Source organism: Silurus aristotelis (genome assembly GCF_946808225.1).
Source record: "Silurus aristotelis genome assembly, chromosome: 3".
Lineage (NCBI taxonomy): Eukaryota > Metazoa > Chordata > Actinopteri > Siluriformes > Siluridae > Silurus > Silurus aristotelis.
In genome coordinates this window covers 28,525,576-28,549,692 of record NC_139576.1, presented here as the reverse complement: position 1 = coordinate 28,549,692, position 24,117 = coordinate 28,525,576, and the positions used below count along the sequence as shown (strand labels likewise).

General features: G+C 41.0%; 1 protein-coding gene and 2 long non-coding RNA genes across 3 annotated transcripts; 2 read left to right on the top strand and 1 right to left on the bottom strand.

Annotated features, from left to right (window-relative positions):
* Nucleotides 1-402: 402 nt before the first annotated feature.
* Nucleotides 403-14,521, bottom strand: LOC310724075 (uncharacterized protein; the record flags this gene model as incomplete). Its single annotated transcript, XM_083537847.1, has 4 exons — nt 403-1,269; nt 1,350-1,429; nt 4,765-4,930; nt 14,372-14,521. 4 exons carry the CDS (start codon nt 14,519-14,521, stop codon nt 646-648), a joined length of 1,020 nt encoding a protein of 339 aa, XP_083393973.1. The 3' UTR covers nt 403-645.
* Nucleotides 14,522-14,625: 104 nt separating this feature from the next.
* On the top strand, nt 14,626-15,529 carry LOC310724120. Its single transcript, XR_014532958.1, has 2 exons — nt 14,626-15,144; nt 15,428-15,529. It is a non-coding gene; the product is annotated as an uncharacterized lncRNA (long non-coding RNA).
* An 8,019-nt stretch (nt 15,530-23,548) lies between these two features.
* On the top strand, nt 23,549-23,917 carry LOC310724156. Its single transcript, XR_014532983.1, has 3 exons — nt 23,549-23,600; nt 23,732-23,768; nt 23,857-23,917. It is a non-coding gene; the product is annotated as an uncharacterized lncRNA (long non-coding RNA).
* Nucleotides 23,918-24,117: the final 200 nt, after the last annotated feature.

Sequence of the window (24,117 nt, the reverse complement as noted above, 5' to 3'; positions counted from 1 at the left end):
AATAATCACAAGTATACAATTTAAACAATCTCCCAAAAGGTCCATTTGGTCAGGAAACCTAAAAAAATCTACTTACACTAGTCTAAATGAAACATTAACTCAATAAAAGAGGAATCTAGTACCCCTTGAATACCCGGAGGCTATCAAAACCAGTGTTAGTAATCAAATTCAGTCATAATATTATGAATAATATTCAGTGTAAGACTACAACATACTTATGAATAATATTCAGTGTAAGACTACAACATACTTAGAATCTGTGTAATAAGGTGAACAAAATCGAAACTTAAAGATGATTTTAAAACTCAAACATTGGTCGAAACTTAAATCAAACATTGGTCGAAAATCAAAAAATGAAACAAATCGAAAATCAAAAATGAAATGCAAAATCTAGTCGACATTACTCCCACCCTTACAGCAATGGCCGTGCCTAATCACAACATTGATGAACTAGGAGTGGGCGAAAAACCCTGTTGACAACCCAAGTGCCAGGGAAAATTCCCACTCTGCCCGCCAGTGGCACGACAGTGGAATCACCACCAAGGTCATCCTCAGTCGTGGTTGTACATGCAGCTAAATATGAGACACGTGAAAAAGGAATGAAAATGAAAACAAAACAATATAGTCCACATAAATGTGGTAGAGCTATGGAACAGGCGAAAACAGCTTAATCCATTGTGGTAAGGGAGCGGCGTTCCGGCGACCAGTCCGTAATGCAAACCACACAGCGTTGAGCCATTTAAGGCGAGAATGTCTACCTAGCGTCGAGATTACTTCTGAGTCTATGGCGCGCATGTGGCATCTGCGAACAAGGATAGGACGACAGTGCCAATCCCGATGCCTTGCTGGTTCCGTAGTCCATAGAACATAGCCACCTAAGGTAATGGTGTAGTATGTTACAGTAGTGCGTTGCATGACGAAGGTCGTGAGCAGGAAACTGTGGGTGCTTGGGGCTCTTGTTGAGAAAGAAAGTACCCCAAATGACTCGGCCAGAGAGATTGCGCGACGTATAATGAAGACACGGGTGACCAGCTGGAGTCCACCAGGAAGATCATAGACATAGTTCTGAATGGAGTCTAACCACATTCCCTCTGGAGAAAACATGTAAGCATGTCGTACAATGGTGGTCACTGGTCTACGCTGGTCCTCATCTGTTACCCAAGCAAATTCATCCCTTTGTGGAGGAAAACCGAACCAATCACGGGGTCCATCATAGGACCGGTCACCCAAAGGACAGTCGTCACGGCCCTGGCACCACAAGCAATGTGTCTGATGGTCAAAGGCGAGGGCATCACACGCATCACAGGGACCCCTGAATGTGTCGAAGTCAAATCGATATCCCTCATTACACGTGTCAGCGAATGCACACACGCCAGGAAACAGCCGCAGATTCGGCTGTAGCCACCTGGGTTCACCAGCGGCCATGTTCCTGCACACAACATGAAGAACTCACAACAACAACATGGTTCATACAACATAATTAAGACAGCAAGCATCTGAAGCAGTTTTCGTGAAAGTGGGAAATATAGAAGTAAGACTCAGTGGGCATGTCATCATTATCAAGATCATTAATTAAACACAGATAGATAGCTAGTTTATATATATATATATATATATATATATATATATATATATATATATATATATATATATATTATATTTATATATATATATATATATATATATATATATATATATATACTGTATATATATATATATATATATATATATATATATATATATATATATATATATATAGTAAAAAGGATATGTCTGGTGAAAGTTATTTGTGTCCTTCGTTCAGGGCCAAAAGCCCTGCATTCATTTCCACATAGACGTTATGGTCCATAGCAGCATAGAAGTGGTCTGCAGAAGATTCCTGCTCTGTGATAGCAGACATTGGGAGCTGTACATATTGTCCAAACAGTGAGTGCACAGTCTTGCTCATAAGAGCACGGAGACAGGGAATTCCACAGCAAACAAAACATGCCACGGCTGCAAGAATAATGGCAAGTGTAGTTCCAATACGCACCAGTCCCGCCAACCAGCTTGAAGAAAAAAGCCAACTTAGCCAACTGGAAAGCGCAGATTCCTTCGCATTATTGGAGACCATCTCATCACGAGCTTTCACCATACGGTCTAGTAGAGCATGTAGTAGGCCTGCAGGGCCAGTGTGAAGAGGAATAACTGCGCAACAGTCTTCCCTAATAAGTTGACATACACCTTGGTCTGGGCCAAGCATTTTGAACCTATTCTGTACAGCCATTAATGTAGTGGCATGGAGTTGTTCGGATATCAGTTTCAAGGCTTCAATTGTGTGATTGATAAAACATTGCTGGTTGTACCAAATATAATTTATCCAGGCCATATTACGATCTATCTGGTTCCAAGGGAGAAAAAATGTTAATGCCTTGGATGTGGCTCTATCTAGAGCAGCAAACTCAGCCAGAACTCCTAATGGTGTGCCCTTCCAACTAATATTGATCTGAGGATCCGGGCCCCATGAGGGTAATCTAGAGTTGCTCGGATATCAGTTTCATGGCTTCAATTGTGTGATTGATAAAACGTTGCTGGTTGTACCAAATATAATTTATCCAGGCCATATTACGATCTATCTGGATCCAAGGGAGAAAAAATGTTAATGCCTTGGATGTGGCTCTATCTAGAGCAGCAAACTCAGCCGGAACTCCTACTGGTGTGCCCTTCCAACTAATATTGATCTGAGGATCCGGGCCCCATGAGGGTAATCTAGATCCATTAGTGATCGTGAGATACTTGTCCCTATAGTTGTCCATGACACTGGATAAAATGATGTTTTTAATGTCACCCGTAGGAGCGCTTCGGCGTCGTCTTGACCTAAACAGGTTATTCAAACGGGTCTCATTTACCGCCATTACAATGAGGCGTCCCTCTAGAATTACTGGTGCACAGCAACCATGCCATAGGTTAGGTAGAATCTGCTGTACTTCATTTTCTCCACAAAACCAAAATATATCCGCTAAGGGCAATGTGCCCATTCTTAAGTTAAGGATATGAAATTGTCTACGTGCTTTGGTGTCACACCTTTGTGTGGAGGAATTACAAGACAATCTTAAGTTAAGTATGTGGAACGCCGCATCAATCTGTTGGTCACATGCCTCATCAGGCAGCGAACCTACAATAACTACTCCACTTGCGCGAATACACAACGGGAAAGTTTGTCCTGAATGCACAATCACCCGCAATTCATCATTACTAAGCATAGCCAGGGGCTGATATTCGCATGCAGAACTACGTGAGCGCATCCATTTGGCTCCATAATCAACAGCAGCTGAACCCAATAGACATATAGCTGCACAGAGATGTCATGGGGTGCTTTATCACATGCCTCTAACCCGACTGTCGGCATAACATGAGGTGGGCGACGAGATCTTCTGTCGTATACAATACATGTAGAGTGGGGCACTGCTGCACGGGCTGAATCTACCAACCATTGTCTGTACAAGTTAAGGTTTGGCTGAATGTTTGTAGTTTTAGCATATTGCTTTACTGATTTTACGTTGATCCTCTCAGCGCATCTGAAACAAGTTGGGGCTTTTGGATTAGAGGGATAGTTGGGGTTCTTGTATCTAAAACTAAGTTGTATTCTAGGTAAGTTCATCCCTTCCTGCCAGTTAGACATATACTAGAATCTTATACACATCAGTCCCATACGCTAGAGATTCTACTAAGGTTCTTTCGAACGTGCCATGTGGGATCCCTACTTGGGGAAAACCATAAAACCATAAAAGCATGACAGCAACGCAACTGCGGGTACCTGTCATATGAGATACAACTCTGTGGGGTACTCCTGTGACCACTATAATGTCTGTTCCTTTATCCGTGTCGGTCATTCGAGCCTCAAGTCTCATCTCGTATTCAGGAGTGTCTGTTGTCTCTGAAGAGTTGCGGGGATGAACTAGGGACATAGTATATGTTGTAAATATGTGTTTTGCAGTTACAGGAAAGTATGGTAGGACCTTGGTGTTATTTAAAACGCCCAGTGCACACCGGAACTGTTCTGCAAGCACGTTTCTTGCCGAATATACAGAAACCTTAGCAGCTTCTGCTGAAGTGAGACTGGTTTTAGCGTGGTGATTTCAGGACCATAGGGGTCTAGATCTCTTGTATCTGTGTTTAGACATGTTGTGACTTTCTGGGCAAGCTGCAGGCTGAGAGCAGTTATTTAGAGAAATGTTGGACACAGGGATTGATATATCTGCTGGATTATGTGGATGTTGGGTAAGTGAAATATAAGTGCAAACGAACCATACTACTAAAGTCATGACGAGTCCTGCCCAGTCTCCTTTGGTGGGATGAGTCTGTTTGGGTTTTGGGGAATTCCTCGTCATGGTCTCACAGGTAGATCGATATCTAAGTCTACTAGATCTTGTAGAATAAGGGTGTCAAACTGTTCAGGTGAAGTGAAAGTGTTTTCTGCGCTGTCTAGTATTCCATGAATAGTCTCTTCCACTTTGTCAGAGTCTAGTGTGTCGTGCGGTGGTTGTAAATCAACCTGATATGAACAGCCTGCCTTCGGTTCCCCTTCAACAGGTCGTGGCTGTTTGGTTTTGGCACGTGTTCTGTATGCTGGCCCTCTGTCCTGTGCTGGGCCCGCGCCGTTGTCGTCGCCTTCTGAGTTGTCAGAGTGGGTGCAGTGTGCCAACTCAGCCTAAGATTTCCTCCACTGTGGTCCTTTCACCGCAGCTCTGCAACAATGGTTACAATGATACCAGTATTCCTTACCTTCAACCTTGACTGCGGTAGGACTTGCTAGTACCACCTTGAATGGGCCTTCACGTCGTGGCTCACTCCAGTGTTTCCTTTTAAATACTTTGATATACACGTAGTCACCTGGTTGCACCTGTTGCAGTGGCTCTTTAACCTGTGCCCCGTGTGTGGCTTCACAGACCTGTGAACATAAAGTTCTGTGTATTTGTGTCAGATGTTTGCAATAACTAGACATGTCTGCTTCAAGTTGGTCAAGTGAGGAGCCTGTGTAAGGTCCTTGTGTAAGAGCAACTGGCATGGGTTGCCCTGTCAGCAGCTCATGTGGTGTCAGGTGTGTGTTGCGATTTGTTTGAGAGCGCATTTTCATCAACGCCAGCGGAAGAGCCTGTACCCAATTCAAATCTGTGCTAGCACAAATTTTTGCTATTTTCTCCTTCAACACCCCATTTGCTCTCTCAACCATTGCCTGTGATTGTGGATGGAAAACACACCCCATTCTTTGCTTGATACACAAAGCTTCTGAAATTGCCTTGATCACATTATTCACAAAATGCGGTCCATTGTCAGAGCTTAGCTTGTCAGGTATCCCGAACCTTGAAATCACTTCCCTGATCAAAAACCTAGCTACGGTCTTTGCGTCATTCTTGGCAGTAGCTGTTGCCTCCACCCATCGGCTAAAACGATCTATTACTACCAAGATATATCTTTTCCCTTCCTTCCTGTCTGCCATGTCCACAAAGTCCATCATTAAATGTTGAAATGGTCCCCTTGGTTCAGGAATGTGACTGATCGGTGCTGTGAAATGTTTTCTGACATTACGTGCTGCACATAGCTCACAGGACCTCAGGAATTTGTCCACCATACTGGCCAGATATGGCGACCACCAATTCCTTCGGATTGTGTCTATTGTCTCCCTACGATTACAGTGATCTACCCCATGTGCTTCAGCAATGAGCTTCGGTAAAAGAGCATCATCGCTTTGAGCAAATCAGAAATTGCGGGACCATGTAAAACGGATGATCCATCAGCTCTCTGGAAACCCCTTTGTTCCCAGATGGGTCCAAATGTGTGACATACCCCATGTGCATTTGCTGAATCAGTGTAGATAGTACACCTTCCCCCTGCTCCCAACCTACATGCTGCTGTTAAAGCTTTTATTTCTGCCAATTGGGCAGAACAAGGTTGTGGCACTCTTACACTTGCTAGTACTCGAAACGAGCCATTTTCCTCATTGTGCATGACCACAGCATATCCTGCGTTATTGCCATCATTCGCGTGATAGCAAGAACCGTCCACAAACAAAACAATTTGGGCATTTTGCAATGGTTGGTTCTCTACGTGGTTCTCTGGTGCAGACAGAATTACATCATACCCTGTCCTTTGTGCATTTGTGATCACAAACTTTTGACTTGTCAGCAGAGCATGTAATGCATGAGAAGTGTACAGGGTCACTGGATGACCCATCGTAATTGTTGATGCTTTTTGATAGGCAAATGCTGCCCCTGCCAATCCTCTGTAACAAGGTGGCATGCCTTTTTCCACATTATCAAGAGCTGTGCTATAGTATGCAATTGGCTTCTTTCCCATACTCTGTTGCTGTTGTGCTAAAATGGTTGATGCAAAACCTCGCCTTTCTGACACATAGAGGTGAAATGGTTTTGTATAGTCTGGACAGGCTAGTGCTGGGGCAGATTTTAGATCACTTTTGTTTGTATTAAAGGCCTTTTTGCCTTCCTCTGTCCAGACCAGACGTGCGCTTGATTTTGTTTGATCTGCTGCTTTCATCATGTCTCTGAGAGGTTGTGTTTTCAACGCAAAATCACAAATCCACGGTCTACTAAAACCTGCTAAACCCAGGAATGACAACATCTGTTGCACTGTTTGAGGTTGGGGTGTTTTCTGAATTGCCTCTACATGTGAGGGTGAGATTTTGCGTGTAGTGCCTTCGAGCACTCTACCCAAATATTCTACCTTTTGTTGGCAGAATTGCAATTTTTCCTTACTGACCTTGTGTCCATTGTGAGCTAGGGTTTCTTTAACAAATCCTTCATGCACTGTTCTTTAGTTTGACTACAAATCAGTAGGTCGTCCACATATTGGAGCAAACTGCTCTGAATGTCTAGATCTGCCAGATCTCGTGCTAACACCTGGTTAAAAATTTACGGACTTTCACAATACCCCTGTGGCAGACGTGTGTAGGTGTATTGTTTTCCCCCGTATGTGAATGCAAACAGAAACTGAGACTCAGGATGCAGAGGTACTTTAAAAAATGCTGAGCATAAATCAATCACAGTGTACCATTTAGTCCCTTCAGGGATGTTTGTTAACAAAGTGTGAGGATCAGGTACTACAGGATTTTCTGCTACCACCACATGGTTTACTGGTCTTAAATCATGGCCCAACCTCCATTTGTCTGAATTAGGTTTTCTGACCGGAAAAATGGGTGTGTTGCAAGGGCTAACTGTTGGAATTAATACTCCTACTTCAACTAGTCCCTCAATGGTTGGTCTTATCCCCTCTATCACTTGATGCGACAATAGGTATTGTTTCTGGTAAGGTAATTGCACATTGGGTTTTAGTTGAATTTTCGCCAACTAAATGAATGACTTAACTAACCCTACATCTGTCTGATGTTTAGTCCATAGCTTTTCTGGAATCTGTTTCAGTACCTGTTCTTCTTCTAGTTCAGTCTGTTCTACCTTCTGCTGCCATTGTCCTACCTGCCCTACTTGGGTTCTCACCTGCACCTGTCTGTTGATTAAAATAGTGTGAGCTACCACACTGTCTTCAGCTGTTAGCTTCATGTTGAGATATTTTCTGTCTGACGACACACTCATATTTTCTTCCACTGGTATCCACTCAGTCACCTGACTTGCTTCTCTGACCATTGGCCCTAAGTTTTTGATTTAAAATTTTGCCTGATCATTAGGGAGACATGTGGAACAGAGTTCTCGACTGAATACCACTGAGCAATATGGTCTGGTAGCTGTACTGTTGCAGCTATTCATTGGGGACCTATGATCACGTTTTCTGCTTTGAGACTGTACTGGTTTCCTTCTACATGTTCTCCCCACAAAGTCTCATATTCTTTATCTTGTCCCCCCTCATCATACCTCATTGTGCAATGCCATGGTTTTCTGGTTTCCACACAATCTGGACGCATGTTTGTGAACCATGTTTTCCAGTGGTCATACAGCTTGTGAATTTGTGAGGATGTCACGTCGAGTTCCAGCCAATAGACTTTATCCAGTGTCTGTTGTTCTATTTTTTCTACCACCATCACATACTGTTGAGCTAGGATTTAGGAAGTTCGACCCACACTCCTGTAGGTCCACAGAAGATTTTTGCTCCTAGCTTACACAATACATCCCTGCCCAAATAGTTTTGCTGGGGTATCAGGGGAATACAACAATGGTGCTTGTATGGTGATTCCTTCTACTGTTATGTCTTGTGGCTCTGTAAAATGCAAAGTTTGAGTTTTACCCGAGAAGCCTACTGTCTTTACTGCTTTGCGTGAGAGGGGGAGCTTAGAGCCTTAGTTGCTGATTTCCTTGATCTAGCAGAGTTTGACCAGCTGGATCCTGCTGTACATTCGTTGGTACCATCATGGCTGCTGCTTGTTTAGCTGAACTTTTCTCTTCTTTGTGTTTTTCTTGGTTTTCTTGTTTGTTTCGTGTTAGCTCTCAGAGCTGTGCTTTGTGCAGCAATGTTATTAAATCTTCTGCTGCTTGTTTATTTGCTTCCTTCTTTTTCCTATACATTTACACAGCATGTGTGACATTTGCCTGGAAAGATGCCCAGGGCATGGCGTTAAGTCCCAATTAAGCTTCTCTTGTACTTTACTTGGAAACGCCCTCTTCACCATTATCCTGAACATTGTGATGTTAGCCGTTGTCTCATCCCATGCTGACCCCATCTCTTCAGCCCATGCTTTCTGTAATCTAAGGATGAAGGCAGCAGCTCCCTCTTTTTCGTCCATTTTTAGGTTTTCCACCTTGGTTAGATTAGATTGAGTTGGGTATGCGGATCGAAGTGCGTTCCATACGTCATTTCTTTTCCCTCCAAATGTCCAGCGATCATACCTTTGATCTTTCCCCACATCTCCTAGTTGTGCTTGATCCAATATTTCTATTATTTTAGCTTTTCCCAATGACTGTGTCAAAATTGCCTTGATATTTCCTATAGCCAGCATCTGGCCCATCGTTTGTTCTTCAAAACGTGTTATCCATCTTTGTGCTCCTTTACATATGTTAGGCAGTCTGCTTATCAGTCCCGTAAGATCCATGAATGACCATGGTGTGTATACTGATTCTGTGCCTTTTATAATGACTGGCATCTGCAAAGATTTTCGGTATTTGGGACGATGACCTTGTCATCCTGCGTTCCTGTGGAAAATCCGTTAACGTTTTTCTTGCTGTCTTTTGATTTTCCTTTCTCCCAACCTTTACACTGGTTTTTGGCTGATTCATTGATAGTTGAAATTGTAGCTCATCAAGATATTGTTGGCAATGGTCCATTGTTTTCAAGCTTTTCTGTTCTGCTCTCTGCATCTCTGCCTGGAGTTGGGCGTTTTCGTGGTGGTATAGCTTCACCTTTAATTGATGATTTTCACCTGTCACTTTCGTTATGATCTCCTTTGTATGGTCCATTTCCCTTCAAGTGTCTTTTAGAATTTCTTCCATTCTCTCTATCCTCTCTTGGGTGTTTACCAGTTCTTGTCTGTTTGCTGCATTCTCTTCTTCATGAAATGTCATTTCACCTCTGTTTTCACCTCTGTGTGCAGTGGATCACTTTTCCTTGGCATTTTTGGTGTCATTTTCAATATTCTGTAAACATGCACTTTTTCCCCTCTTTCTGGGTTCAGGACAACAAACTCTTCTTCATCCTTGCATTCTTCTCCTGAGTTCGAATCTTCTTTGCTTACTTTCTTGTTTCTGATGTCTGGAAGAGATGTGGCTTTGCTTAGTTTTTCTCGTACTTTAGGGGTGCTTTCACACCTTTCTTGCCTTCGTGTTTGCTTTTCTGGCGATGTCTTTGATTCCGGTCACACTCAGGTGGTTCTAGTTCCTCTCGCTCTCTCTCCCAGTCTTCAGGTGGAATATCTAGATCATAATCATGTTCATAGTCATATCTCCCTTCATTGCTGCTTTCTTCATCATCTCCCTCCTCTCCATCAAGATTCTGAAATAACACTCTATTTGTTTGTCTTGCTCTTTCCTTGTTTATCTTGTTGTCTGAATCTGGGAGTTCCATCCTCCCTTTAATCCGTCCTCCTGTTATGTCTAGTTGTATGTCGTGATATTCTTTCTTTTTTCCTAGTACTGGGTAGAAGCTAATCACCATGCTTCTTTGCTTCAGAATATGGCAGTGTTTTTTTCTGTTCCTCAAACTCCTCCAATGGTGGGGCTAAGGCCTTTTCTGACCCTTTTCCCTTTTTACTTCCTGTTCCCTTCTCTGTCCTTTCTTTGTGTACTTTTAGCATTTCCCCCTCGTGTTCAAACCACTCAATGATGTCTAATTTCCATTTTGTCTTTTCCTTCTTTTCTTTTTTTATTTCTCCCCAGTTTCTTATTCTGGTCTTCATTACATCACACTTTTCTTTATTAAATGTTCCCTCTTCTGGCCATTGCAAATCCCCAGTTGTCAGGTCTTTCCATTTTTTCCTGTATTTTTTTATCTACTTTTCAGCCCCTTTATGCCTTATAATTATCACATTCACAGGTGTGATTGGGGATTCCTCCGCACTCATGATGCACCCCTGTCTCGCTCTGTGTGCCTCTCTACGGTGGCCTGGGTTTCTATTTTGAGCAGACCACTTTAGATAGACGTTTATCCGTCTCACTGTTTTACAAGGTCGTGTTGGATTTTTCTGGCTTTGTCCACTTAACGAGTTGATTTTATCGACTAGAATCGAGGTGGCTGCACCTCTTTCCCACACCACCTCTTTAGGTTCTACTACAACAGTTGATGTCAGTCCTGAGCAATAATTAGATTGTTCAGGTACTTCTGCATTTAATTCTATCAATGGTTCCTCGTCTTCATTGTTTGGGTCTGCTATGAAATCAAACAGGTGTATCACTGCTTTACTAGGTTTAGGGGCTTCCACTAGGGTGCGCAATACTGGGCTTAACAGTTGGGGTTTCCAGATGCTTTTTATTTTTTCATACCAGTTTTCCTCGGGAATATCTGGTGTAACACCTCTATACCATGTAAAGGTGTAATAGCCCACAATTTATCTTGTATCTGCTTCACTGTCTGTCTCCTCTCTGTACCGTTTCTATCTTTATATGTTCTTTCGTCCCAAAAATGAGTTCTAAGTCCATTTGTTTCTATCTTTTATTTATCTATATTTCCCTCTATTTTATTTATTTGTTTATTCATTTATTTGCACTGTGTGTACGAGCGTATATGTGTGTGTGTTTCAGTAAGTGAACGGCGTCACTATGTGTGTGTGCTATACTCCGTGCGCCTATGCGCATGCGCGCCCCCTTCGTGCGCTCCGTGTCTATACGTGCGTGCCCGCGCCCCCTCCTTCTGTGCTCCGTCTCTCGTCCACGCGCAGCTCTCCTGTGCTTCTAATGTTTACGCGTGTATACCATGCTATTTTATCAATAGTATAGATATGCAAATAATATAAGTATAATCACAATCTCAGCATCATCCCAATCAGCGTAAGCAAACAGCAAGCAATAGCAAATACACAAGCATACATATAAATTCACAGACAAAACATTAGCATACATTGAAACACAAATATAAATCCAGCTTTCACAAACACACTTTTCACAAACAATATGACAACAACACTTACACAACTGCAGTTACCATGTTTCTCTTTTTACCGTACATGTACACATGGCCATCACTTCATCTCAATAATCTCAATATCCTCGGGTCCCACCCCGTACTCGTTACGGTGACTCTCCGAGCCTTTTACTCTTATACTGTGTAGCGTCTGGCACAGGTCATTTAGACTTCATGTCCCAGGCATTCCTTTTAACCTATGACATCTACATCTCAATCAAAAGGTGAAACTTTTATTGGGGGTGGTATATATGTAAAGTGTCACACTCCCCCTCCGAAGACACTAAACAGGACCAAACCTTGAACTCTCGGAAGACTGATAACACAAGCCAGTCTCACACACACACACACACACACACACACACACACACACCCACCACACACACACACACACACACACACACACACACACACACACACACCACCCCGAAAGCCAGATAACCCCCCCTGGCCTCTCTGGTTGAATTCACAGCGACCCTCAGACCATAAAACAATTCACTCTCGGAACTTGGCCCCAGTACGTCTGTTTGTGACACACACACATATGCAGACACACACACACACACACACACACACACACACACACACACACACACCAAAAGGGAGCATTCTTTTATTAATTAAATAATAAATAGAATGTCACACTTCACATGATACAAACATACATCTTGTTTGTATCTTCTACTATAAATAAAGCAAGTGTTTAACTCTACATCAATAATATTTAAACCTTAAAATGTTTAGTAATATAACTCTGTGTTAAATGTTGTCTCTTCTCTTCTCTTCTTAAGGCTTGACTGACTTAGAATTATCTGTTCTTTACTTTCCTGACAAGGGTGCATTTTATTTATCAGAATACAACATTGTCTTAACATCAGTTATTTACTGATCTCTGTAAGTTGATGTACCTCTGCCTTATACTGTCATTCCTTTTCATGTTTAGTATCCAAATGACCGCAAAATTATCTGTTTCTTTATTTTTCAAACAATGGTGCATTTTATTTGATCATGAAATGTACCATACCATCTTAATTCACTTTGAATAAAACTTTAAAGTCCTCCAAAAGCAAGTATAGCCCGGAAACTATGACCACAGATGCATGAACAAAGGACGTTTTTTCCTTCAAAATTTCGGGCCATAGCATTGGCCATTCCCCCAAGGATGGGTGGGGTTCAGGACCTTTAAAACATCTTGAACCCAACCAGTCAGAGTTCAGTCGGGTCCAGTCAGAGTTCAGTCAAGAAAGCAACTCGCTCACTCGGCTCGACCGGAAAGGCTCGGACCCCGAAGGCCCGGGGGCCCGATGGCCCGGAGAGTCGGACGCTTCGAACAGCTCAGCAGCGACTTTTCGGGACGAGATCTCAAATCTATTTTGAGATCTTCCAGCAAGCTTTATCTTTAAAACACCAACTGCTCTGATCTTCAGGAGAAGCTGGGAGAACATCTGACTCCATCCTAACCGACTCGTCCAAGATTCTTTTGTCTACCGCATCCGGACTCTTGTGCAACAAGTCAATGCAAGTAACCGGTTTACCAACTAACTTAGATGCGTGTTAAGTTTAAACCCCTTTATATTAAGGCGAATTAAAATTTCCGTGAAAATTTCTTAGTTAGGATGTGATTAATTTGAAGCTTAAGCCTCCTTTCCTTTCTTTATCTCCTTTTTCTTTTCCTTTCTCTTCCTCCTTTCCTAATTTCAACTTTCTTTCATTTTATTTTCTTTATTTCTTTTTGTTTGTTTGTTTGTGTAGTTAGTTTTATGTGTTTGTCTCATTCATTAAACGCCGTATTTTTCATAAGTGATTGTCTCTGAGTACGTTTCATAAATGCAAAGTTCCTGCAACATCAGGTCTGAACTACATGCTCTATTTAATTTAATTTTATTTACGGTATAAAGTAAAGGGGGGTTGCGTCTTTCTTGGCCAGGGAGATACCCATTTATAGAATTAATATAAAATTATACTGTCTGTTTGCCGGACGAACAGACAAATAAGTGTAATGTTAACTCCATTACCGTCAATTCAACTTAATTTAAATATTTAGGAGTAACTATAACCCGTTATAATTACTTATAAATATTCCCTTTTCTTTGCAAACTAAATTCGCTACATATAATGGTGGAGAATGCGGGCAGACTGTGCTTCCAACTATATACTTAATTTAACTGTATTATAAGTTTGTCCCTCTTATCCTCCAGTCGCTACATATAATGGTGGAGAATGCGGGCAGACTGTGCTTCCAACTATATACTCAATTTATCTGTATTATAAGTTTGTCCCTCTTATACCCCAGTCGCTCCAACTGACAACTTACGACTTTTCAAATGTACCCTTTCCACCCCAGGTTACGAATCTGGATCCCCTAGTAAAGACCTATGGTATCTTTCCTGTTTTTAGACCATATGAGAAGTGTTATCTTCTCGCATCGGGACTTAAACCCGAATCACCAAGGCTTCACCTTTGGATTACACCATTTTGGTCTGAGTAGTCTGCAACCTAATTAGACCATATGGAAAGTCCGACAGACTAAGGTACAAATAATTAGCCGTAGTTTCATGTGGGTCCCACCCTGCGTTTCTTTACGCAGTGACTCTCCACCTCACAACTTTATTCATGTGGGTCCCACCCTGCGTCTCTATACGCAGTGACTCTCCACCTCACAACTTTATTCCCCTTTGCTTATACTCATCCAATACTAATTTTCCACCCAATAGTTCTTTTACCCTAGGCCAGCAGTCTATACCCTCCCCGGGGCCGACAACCTCATGGGCATACAGTTACTAATCACAGACTTTGAGTATAACAGGTGTCTGCTTACCTTTTTTCTCTGAATTTTGTTGCCAGCGGCTGCAGCCCACAGGATGCTCGGTCCCCTGTTCAGGTTTTCGACCTTTGTGCTGAACTTTATGGCCCCACGTTGGGTGCCATTATATATGTCGGAACTCAGAGCCCGTCTCTGAGGCGACATATCGATATGTTACCACTGCTTTCTCCCTATTTCTCATGCTGGTCTCCCACTGATTATTCTCCTACTTCTCCCGTTGCTCTGCCAAGCCACCGTGCTCCTGTCGGAACTCAGAACCCGTCTCTGAGCAGACACATCACGGGTGGATTCTTAGTTTCAGTTAATTCCCAATGTAGCACTCTTAACTTAATAAAATAAAATGAAATGGACCTCAAAAGCCAATGAAAAATCTTCAGTCTTGGATGTGAAAGATGTGCAAAAACTTCTTTATTCCAGACACGTTCTGATCAGCCCATAGAAGGTGGTCACTTCATCACATCAAAATGATCAAGCGCACACACACTTTGCACACACTCTTTCTTATACCCTGGTGTTACATGACACCTTCACTTTTTTTCTATTTTCTTCATCCTAGCAAAGTCCCCTTCCTGGGATTCCATATTTGGGTTTTCCTGTTCCCCCATTACCCTTATTTACGGTCTTTTCTCTATGTCACTTAAGAAAAGAATGTGTATACAACTTTCACCCCCTCTGGTACAGCCAGGCACCGCTTCCTCCTGCTCTCAGGTTTTTATGCGTGGACAACCATTTTGCGGCCTACTTTATCTTCCCTACATCTACTCTGTGTAAGTGTTCTGCTTTTATAATGCTATTTGCTATTCCATTTTTATTAAATCAAGCTATATTATTTTACTTAAATTGTCTATTTGTATATGTTTAACTACATTATTCTACGTGGTTATGTTAGTGTCTAGGTCATACTTCATTTATATTATCTGAACTGACTGTTGCATAATGTGTTAAGCTTCACAACTATAATGATTGTAAGCTTATTACTTTTATTGTTACATGCACATATTAATTGTATGTTTTTAGTTATTGTGATCTCTGTTTGTTTCTTTTATTCAGCTCCAACTTACAGATATCCTGGGACATCTCTTAGGAGCATTCTTCACTAACAGCATCGTAAATCTCACTTCTTCTCTGCACAATAAACATGCTTAAGCCTTGTATGTTGTTCTTTCTTGTCTATCCAACACACTAATAACACCAGTCAGACTCTACTCTATTTATCAAAATCTGATCGCTATTGTGAATTATACTTGGAGTACATAGACTACATGAGACTGATTAAAACACATAAGCTAAAATAGGTTTTATTCAAACTGCTTCTATTGTATCTAATAGGTTCTATACTAATTATTAGGTCAATTTATTGGATGGATATTAGTTGGATTAAAAAACACTCCAGATAAGGTTAATTCAAACATTTTTCTCGACATCACTCCTGTGCCTTCACCCGGCCTTGGGCCTAAATACTCCTTCATGTCTCCTGCAGCTGCAGAAGCCCACACGCCTTGTTATCCCAATAAAAATGCTTAAACTCCATCAAGGTTGTTTCTGTCCTTTTTGTCTATTCCACACACTTATAACATCAGTCAGACTCTATCCTACTCACACATGTAAATACCTTATTATTACTATTTTACTTATACTTGGTGTAAATAAAGGCCTGATTAACATATAGGTTAAATAGGTTTTATCAAACTACTTCTATTGTATCTTATAAGTTTCTACATTTGATTATTAGGTTAATTAATATTAGTTTGATTATAACACACGCTAGATAAGGTTGATTAAAATCATTTTCTCGACAACACACACATACAAATATTATATTTAGGAATGATTTGTAATAACAAGTGTATTATGTTAAATAATATTATATTGAAATGATGATTTGGTTTTGGTCATGTGGAAACAAAACCCCACCCACCAATTCCTCATTTACATCTATTCATAATCACACACATCACTCCTCTATTCACTCTTTATATGCATGTGACACACGTGATAGAAGTGTATATGTGTGTGCTTGTGTGCAGGTGGATGAAATGAACATAAGCCTAAAAACAGGAGAAGCAGGAGTCAAGTCTGTCAGGCTGTTGACGCGGAAGCCGATATAGTCCGATCATTGTCCTTTTATTTCAAACCGTACAACACAAAACACTCACAAGCCGTTGAAAACAACAAACCAAGACATCCGCTCGAAACGCGTTGTCCACTATTAGCGCGAATGTCCCAAGCATAATCCATAAAGCCTTCGGCAATGAGTAATCCAATTCGAAAGTGGGGTTCGGATATACAGCCAGCGGTGCATGCCGGCGGTCGAGCAGCCACGCGATTGTCCAGCTTGACAATATAACGACCGACAGCCTGTGACTCAAGAACGTGCGTTTAAGTAGTCTGTTCTTTAATGAGCCACAGCTGTCGGTACTCACGGAAGGCAGCGTGACTGCTATCGAGGGGGGCGTGGCAGGGTGAATCACTGACAGCTACCGAGGGGGGCGTGGCAGGTGGGATCCCTGACAGCTACCTAGGGGGGCGTGGCAGGGGGATCCCTGACAAAGTTGGTGAGTATCCATACACACACATACACATACACACACACACACACACACACACACACACACACACACACACACACACACACACACATATGATGTGTAGACTAAAACTCCTCTGCATTTTTCTTTCAGAAAACAAACATGTTTCTTTGGCACAAAGAAAAAGAGAAAGAACAAGAAGATTTTTTTTTTTTTTTTATAATAATAATAATAATAATAATAATAATAATGATGTATTACAATTTCTTTTTTGTTTTTGTTTATAAATATAAATTTAATAATAAAAATATTATATTAATATTGCATGTTATGATATTTTTTTTATCAATAATTATTAACCCAGCCATTAGGGGGGCACAAGCCAGTGCACTCTTAGTGCCGGTCCCAAGCCCGGGTAAATGGGGAGGGTTGCGTTAGGAAGGGCATCCAGCGTAAAACGTGCCAAATCAAATATGCGGATCACAAATAAGAATTTCATACCGGATCGGTCGAGGCCCGGGTTAACAACAACCGCCACAGATATCGTTAGCCGACAGGGTACCGGTGGAAATTGGGCTACTGTTGGCCGAAGAAGGAGAAGGAGAGGAGGAAGACATCTACAGAGACGGCAGGAAAAGGAGCAGTGTAGGAGAGTAGAGGTTCGGGTTGGTACTTTAAATGTTGGTACTATGACGGGTAAAGGGAGAGAGGTAGCTGATATTATGGAGAGGAGAAAGGTAGATATGCTGTGTGTTCAGGAGACCAAGTGGAAAGGGAGTAAGGCCAGGAACATTGGAGGTGGGTTTAAACTGTTTTATCATGGTGTGGATGGAAAGAGAAATGGTGTAGGGGTGATTCTGAAGGAAGAGTACAGTAAGAGTGTAGTGGAGGTGAAGAGAGTTTCTGATAGTGTGATGATCGTGAAGGTGGAGGTTGAAGGGATGATGATAAATGTCATCAGTGCCTATGCTCCACAAGTTGGCTGTGAGATGGAGGAGAAGGAAAGATTCTGGAGTGAATTAGTTGAAGTGGTAGATGGTGTACCTAGGAAAGAACAATTGGTGATTGGGGCAGACTTTAATGGGCATGTAGGTGAAGGGAACAGAGGTGATGAGGAGGTGATGGGTAGGTATGGTTTTAAGGAGAGGAATGTGGAAGGGCAGATGGTGGTAGATTTTGCTAAAAGGATGGAAATGGCAGTGGTGAACACGTATTTTAAGAAGAAGGAGGATCATAGGGTGACGTGGAGGAAGGTGCACACAGGTGGATTATCTTCTGTGTAGGAGATGCAACCTGAAGGGGATTGGAGACTGTAAGGTGTTGGCGGGGGACAGTGTAGCTAGACAGCATCGGATGGTGGTCTGTAGGATGGTTTTGGAGGCGAAGAAGAAGAGGAGGAAAGTAAGGATTGAAAGAAGAATAAGATAGTGGAAACTGAAGGAGGAAGAGTGTAGTGTGAGGTTCAGGGAAGAGGTCAGACAGGGGCTTGGTGGTGGTGAAGAGGTGCCGGATGATCGTGCAACTACTGCAGGAGTGATGAGGGAGGTAGCTAGAAAAGTACTTGGTGTGACATCTGGAAATAGAAAGCAAGACAAGGAGACGTGGTGGTGGAATAAGGAAGTACAGGAGAGCATTAGGGGAAAGAGGTTGGCAAAACAGAAGTGGGATCGACAGAGTGATGAGAAAAGTAGGCAGGAGTACAAGGAGATGCGCCAGCAGGTAAAAAGGGATGTGGCAAAAGCCAAGGAAAAGGCATATGAGGAGCAGTATAAGAGGTTGGACACTAAGGAAGGAGAAAAGGATTTATACCGATTGGCCAGGCAGAGGGACTGTGCTGGGAAGGATGTACTGCAAGTTAGAGCAATAAAGGATAGAGAGGGAAATGTGTTGACTAATGAGGAGAGTGTGTTGAGAAAATGGAGGGAGTAATTTGAGCAGCTGATGAATTGGGAAAATCAGAGAGAGAGAAGGTTGGAGGATGTGGAGTTGGTAAAGCAGGATGTAGATAGGATTAGTAAGGAGAAGGTGAGAGCAGCGATTAAGAGGATGAAGAATGGAAAGTCGGTTGGACCAGATGACATACCGGTAAAAGCGTGGAGATGTTAAGGAGAGATGTCAGTGGAGTTTTTAACCAGATTGTTTAACAGGATTTTGGAAGGGGAGGGGATGCCTGAGGAATGGAGAAGGAGTGTGCTGGTATCGATCTTTAAGCATAAGGGAGATGTGCAGACCTGCAGTAACTACAAGGGAATTAAGTTGATCAGTCACACCATGAAGTTATGGGAAAGAGTAGTGGAAGCCAGGCTGAGAGAAGAGGTGACCATCTGTGAGCAACAGTATGGTTTCATGCCGAGGAAGCGCACCACAGATGCCTTATTTGCTTTGAGGATGTTGATGGAGAAGTATAGAGAAGGACAGAAGGAGCTGCATTGTGTATTTGTGGATTTAGAGAAAGCGTACGACAGGGTGCCGAGAGAGGAGTTGTGGTATTGTATGAGGAAGTCAGGTGTGTCAGAGAAGTATGTGAGGGTGGTGCAGGACATGTATGAGGACAGTGTGACTGCAGTGAAGTGTGCAGTAGGTACGACAGACTGGTTCAGGGTGAAGGTTGGACTGCATTAAGGATCGGCCCTGAGCCCTTTCCTGTTTGCAGTGGTGATGGACAGGTTGAAGGACGAGGTCAGACAGAAGTCTCCCTGGACTATGATGTTTGCAGATGATATTGTGATTTGTGGTGAGAGTAGAGAGCAGGTTGAGAAGAGCCTGGAGAGGTGGAGATATGCGCTGGAGAGAAGGGGAATGAAAGTCAGTAGGAGTAAGACAGAGTACATGTGTGTGAATAAGAGGGAGGGCAGTGGAGTGATGTGGTTGCAGAGAGAAGAGGTGGAGAAGGTGGAGGAGTTCAGGTACCTGGGGTCAACAGTGCAAAGTAATGGAGAGTGTGTTAGAGAAGTAAAGAAAAGAGTGCAGGCAGGGTGGAGTGGGTGGAGAAGAGTGACAGGAGTGATTTGTGATAGTAGGGTATCTGCAAGAATGAAAGGGAAAGTTTGTAGGACTGTGGTGAGACCTGCGATGTTGTATGGATTAGAGACAGTGGCATTGAGTAAAAGACAGGAGGTGGAGCTGGAGGTAGCAGAGCTGAAGATGTTAAGGTTTTCGTTGGGAGTGACGAGGATGGACAAGATTAGAAATGAGTTTATTAGAGGGACAGCACATGTAGGATGTTTTGGTGACAAGGTGAGGGCAGCGAGATTGAGATGGTTTGGACATGTGCAGAGGAGGGACATGAATTATATTGGTAGAAAAATGCTGAAGATGGAGCCACCAGGTAGGAGGAAAAGAGGAAGGCCAAGGAGAAGGTTCATGGATGTGGTGAGGGAAGACATGCAGGTAGTTGGTGTGAAAGAGGCAGATGTAGAGGACAGGGTGGTATGGAGACGGATGATCCGCTGTGGTGACCCCTAATGGGAGCAGCCCAAAGAAGAAGAAGAAGAAGATCAATAATTATTAATTATAAAAACATTTGTAAAGACAATCTAAAATGAAAATGTTTTCGAGTGTTTTAAATCGTGATTATTATACATTTTATAAGAACTTTAAGAGGAACTTGTCAAGTGATTGTGATACACATGCATGAAAGAAGAAAATTTTAATGAATATTTTCCTGAACCCAGCAACAAATTAACATCACACTTTTAAAACTTCATTTATACATATATATAAATATCAAAGCTTTTAATGTATCAATATCTTTTTTAAACAATAGCTCTTTTTCAGCCAGTGACATACAGTGCAGTATTATAGCCTGATTATTTTAATTTATTTCATAGAGATTTCATACAAATAGTTTGTATATATTTTATGTAGCACCTGGGTTCAGGAGGAACGTTGTTTCATTTCACTGTGTACTGCATCAGCTATATATGGTTGAAATGACAATAAAAGCTTCTTGACTCTTGACTTGACTTGAGTTGTACATAAAGATCTACTTTAATTAAAAGCTGCCACGCAACCGCATTTCATCATTGTATACTATTTATCCACATAGAGCACAAGTGACGCAATAATGACTTTGGACGTCTCTGTGACGTCACAGTGTGTTTAAAAAGCCAGAACGCGGAGCAGCAGCCCACAGACTACCTTCTGTTAAGCATCAAACTTCCCCATCACGCAACTAAGCACGATCTACTTCATCAACTGCAGAAGAAACACACCAGCGGTATTTACCACAAAAACACGGTTTGGATCTATTTCAACAATGATACAAGTTCAAGTTCACATTCACGAATCCGATCTTTAGTTTAATTGATTTCATTAATGATCGCGGATTCATCGTTAGTCACGTGCTAGCAGGGCCGCTGGAAGTCATTTTGAACAGGGGGTGCTGTGAAATTTTTTTTTTTTTTTTTTTTGACAAAAAACCCTATGAGCCTATGGGCCTATTTAGAATACATTTTAAAAAATAACATAGGGCTGTGACGATGGCACGACGATGGTAGTGGACCAAATACCGGCGGTGTTGCGGTGGTTGGGGGGTTGTTTTGAAATAATAATAATAAAAAAAAAAAACAAAGAAACAACACACTAAAGCCTGTAAAGCATTAAAATAAATATCAGTAAATACTGGTAACTTACATAATATAATAAAGTTGAATCCATTTAAAAAAAAAAAAAAAAAAAAGGTTTATATTTCCACACAAAGACGCGTTATAGCATACCGCTCTGCGCTTTGAGAGGGATGTGGAACACGAGCAGGAAAGAGACCACCGATCTCTTTTTCTGATATCTTCATGTTGTTGTAAAAGGTACGAAGAGCTAATTTTATCTTCCACAAGGGCAAGGCATTTAGGCTATGTTTGCGCGCTGCCAGAGAAAGCCAAACTAAAATCACCCGCGCGTGTGAAACGCGCTTTACAAATGAACTTGAAAAATCAATATGATTAAAATAATCAAAATAATTTAATTAAAATCCAAAATACACTTAATAGCCTACGTGTGTCAAAATCATTTCACAAAATATTCATAAGGAATTTATAAATTGTGCTTAATATTTTTAATAGGCCTACATTTAAAAAAAATCTCTCTCTCGCCAATAGGGGGTGCTGCAGCACCCCCAGCACCCCCACTTCCTGCGGCCATGCGTGCTAGTCACGTGCTCATCCAGAACATCCGGAAAGCTCTATCTAGCATGAAAGTAGTTCAGCTTCAGTAAACTTCCTAAACCTTAACATCAACTAAACACAATAGTTACTAAATGAAATTACCTTTAGTGGCTGTAAGTAAAAGCATCAGTCCAGTGAGTAAAAGAGCATAAAGACCGAACCGGCAAAATCCCGACATCACACAGGGGCTAAACTGCGTGCGCCACGCCCCCCAAAGCCACGCCCCCTTTGTCATGGAAACGTGAAGAGTTCAGAGGACAATCAGATTAAGTATAATCTAAAAAAACACACAGAAAAGGAGAAAGCACGTATTGTTATGAGAAAAAAAAAAAAAAAAAATATATATATATATATATATATATATATATATATATATATATTATGTCCTTTAACATAATGTAACATAATGCAAGATTTGAAATTGTTTGTATTATGTTACATTTCATGTGTCCACATATACAAAACGCAATTGCAAATACACACACACACACACACACACACACACACACACACACACACACACACACAAACTAAAAGCACTTGTGTTGGATTTGTCAGTTGATCTTTTTTTTATGAACCTCAACAGGAAGAACTCTTCAAACAAGAGAACAAGATGAGCAAAGGTAATACTGAAATGTAAAAATACTGAGTTTCTGTATCTTTTGATTGAGTGTGTGTGTGTGTGTGTGTGTGTGTGTAATGTGTATGTGTATTTTCTTTTATTAAAAATCTAAATTTAATTATCAAAATTAGGGATGTTAAAATTAACTAATTAATTAACATTTACACAAAATCATTTTAATGGCACCAATTTTATTAACATGGAATTAATGCAGTAGGCATTTCTGTGACTATTTTTATAAAAAAAATAAATAAATATAAAAAAGGCAGAAATAAAAATCTTCAATGCAACACATATTTCTTTACTCAGATAAATAAATAACTAAACAAAAAAAAAAACCTCATGACAGTTAATTAATGACAATCATTCGCTTAATCGTGATTAAATATTTTAATCGATATTAATATGACGCAAGGTCCAGTTTCCAGTGTGACACTAAAACAGGTAGTAATGACCGCTCTTTACTAAAGAACATGTCAGAGCCCAAACTCCTTTACTTTAACTTGAGTAAAAAAGTATAGTCAGAACTTTTACCCGAGTATTTTAAATCATTGGTATCTGTACTTCTTTAAGTAAAGTATGTGTGTTCTTTTGCTACTTCTGTTGTTTTCTATTAAATAGTATGTAATTATTTTATGGCCGCCTCATGACCTGTGTCCCATCCACTAATTCAACTCTTATTTGTCTGTTCTTTTGAACATGTATTACTATTGACAAATCACCCTTCAAAAAGAAGAAATGTTTTGCTTCATTACTGCTGATTTTAATTACACATCAAGCACTTCCTTGTATATACAGTACTGACTTTGTTGTGTACCATTTTTACAGATGCTAACACCAGTCAAAATCTGGATTTCCGAGTCCTGAGATTTAAAGTCAGAAGCCTCGAGAATCGTATCTGTTTAATAGAGGTACTTTTTTTAATTATTTCAATGCAGTCGTAATTGAACTTTTAGTGAGAACTGTGACTAAATAAAACTACATGCACTTGTGTTGGATTTGTTGGATTTGTCAGTTGATGTTTGTTTTTGATCTTTAACAGGAAAAACTCTCCAAACTGGAGAACAATTTGAACAAAGGTAATACTGAAATCTTTTTACATTTCTGTATATTTTTATGCATAAGGTATTTGCATTGACTGTAATTAATTGGTTACTGTCATTACAGAGAAAATGAATTCCTCCACTCAGATTGGGGATGAGCAGAAAGCTGACAAAGGTATTTAAATAGGACATGTTTTTAACTATTTTTTTAGAGGATGTACAATATAATCTTTGCATGTGATTAACCTAGTATGTACATTTTCTTCCAAAAGTATTAGAACATTTATTTTGTATGTAATGAAGAAAGAGTAGACAATGCAAAGATTTTAACCATCCTAATGAACCTAAATTGGAAACAGTCAATTTTTATTGTACATGTTTTATT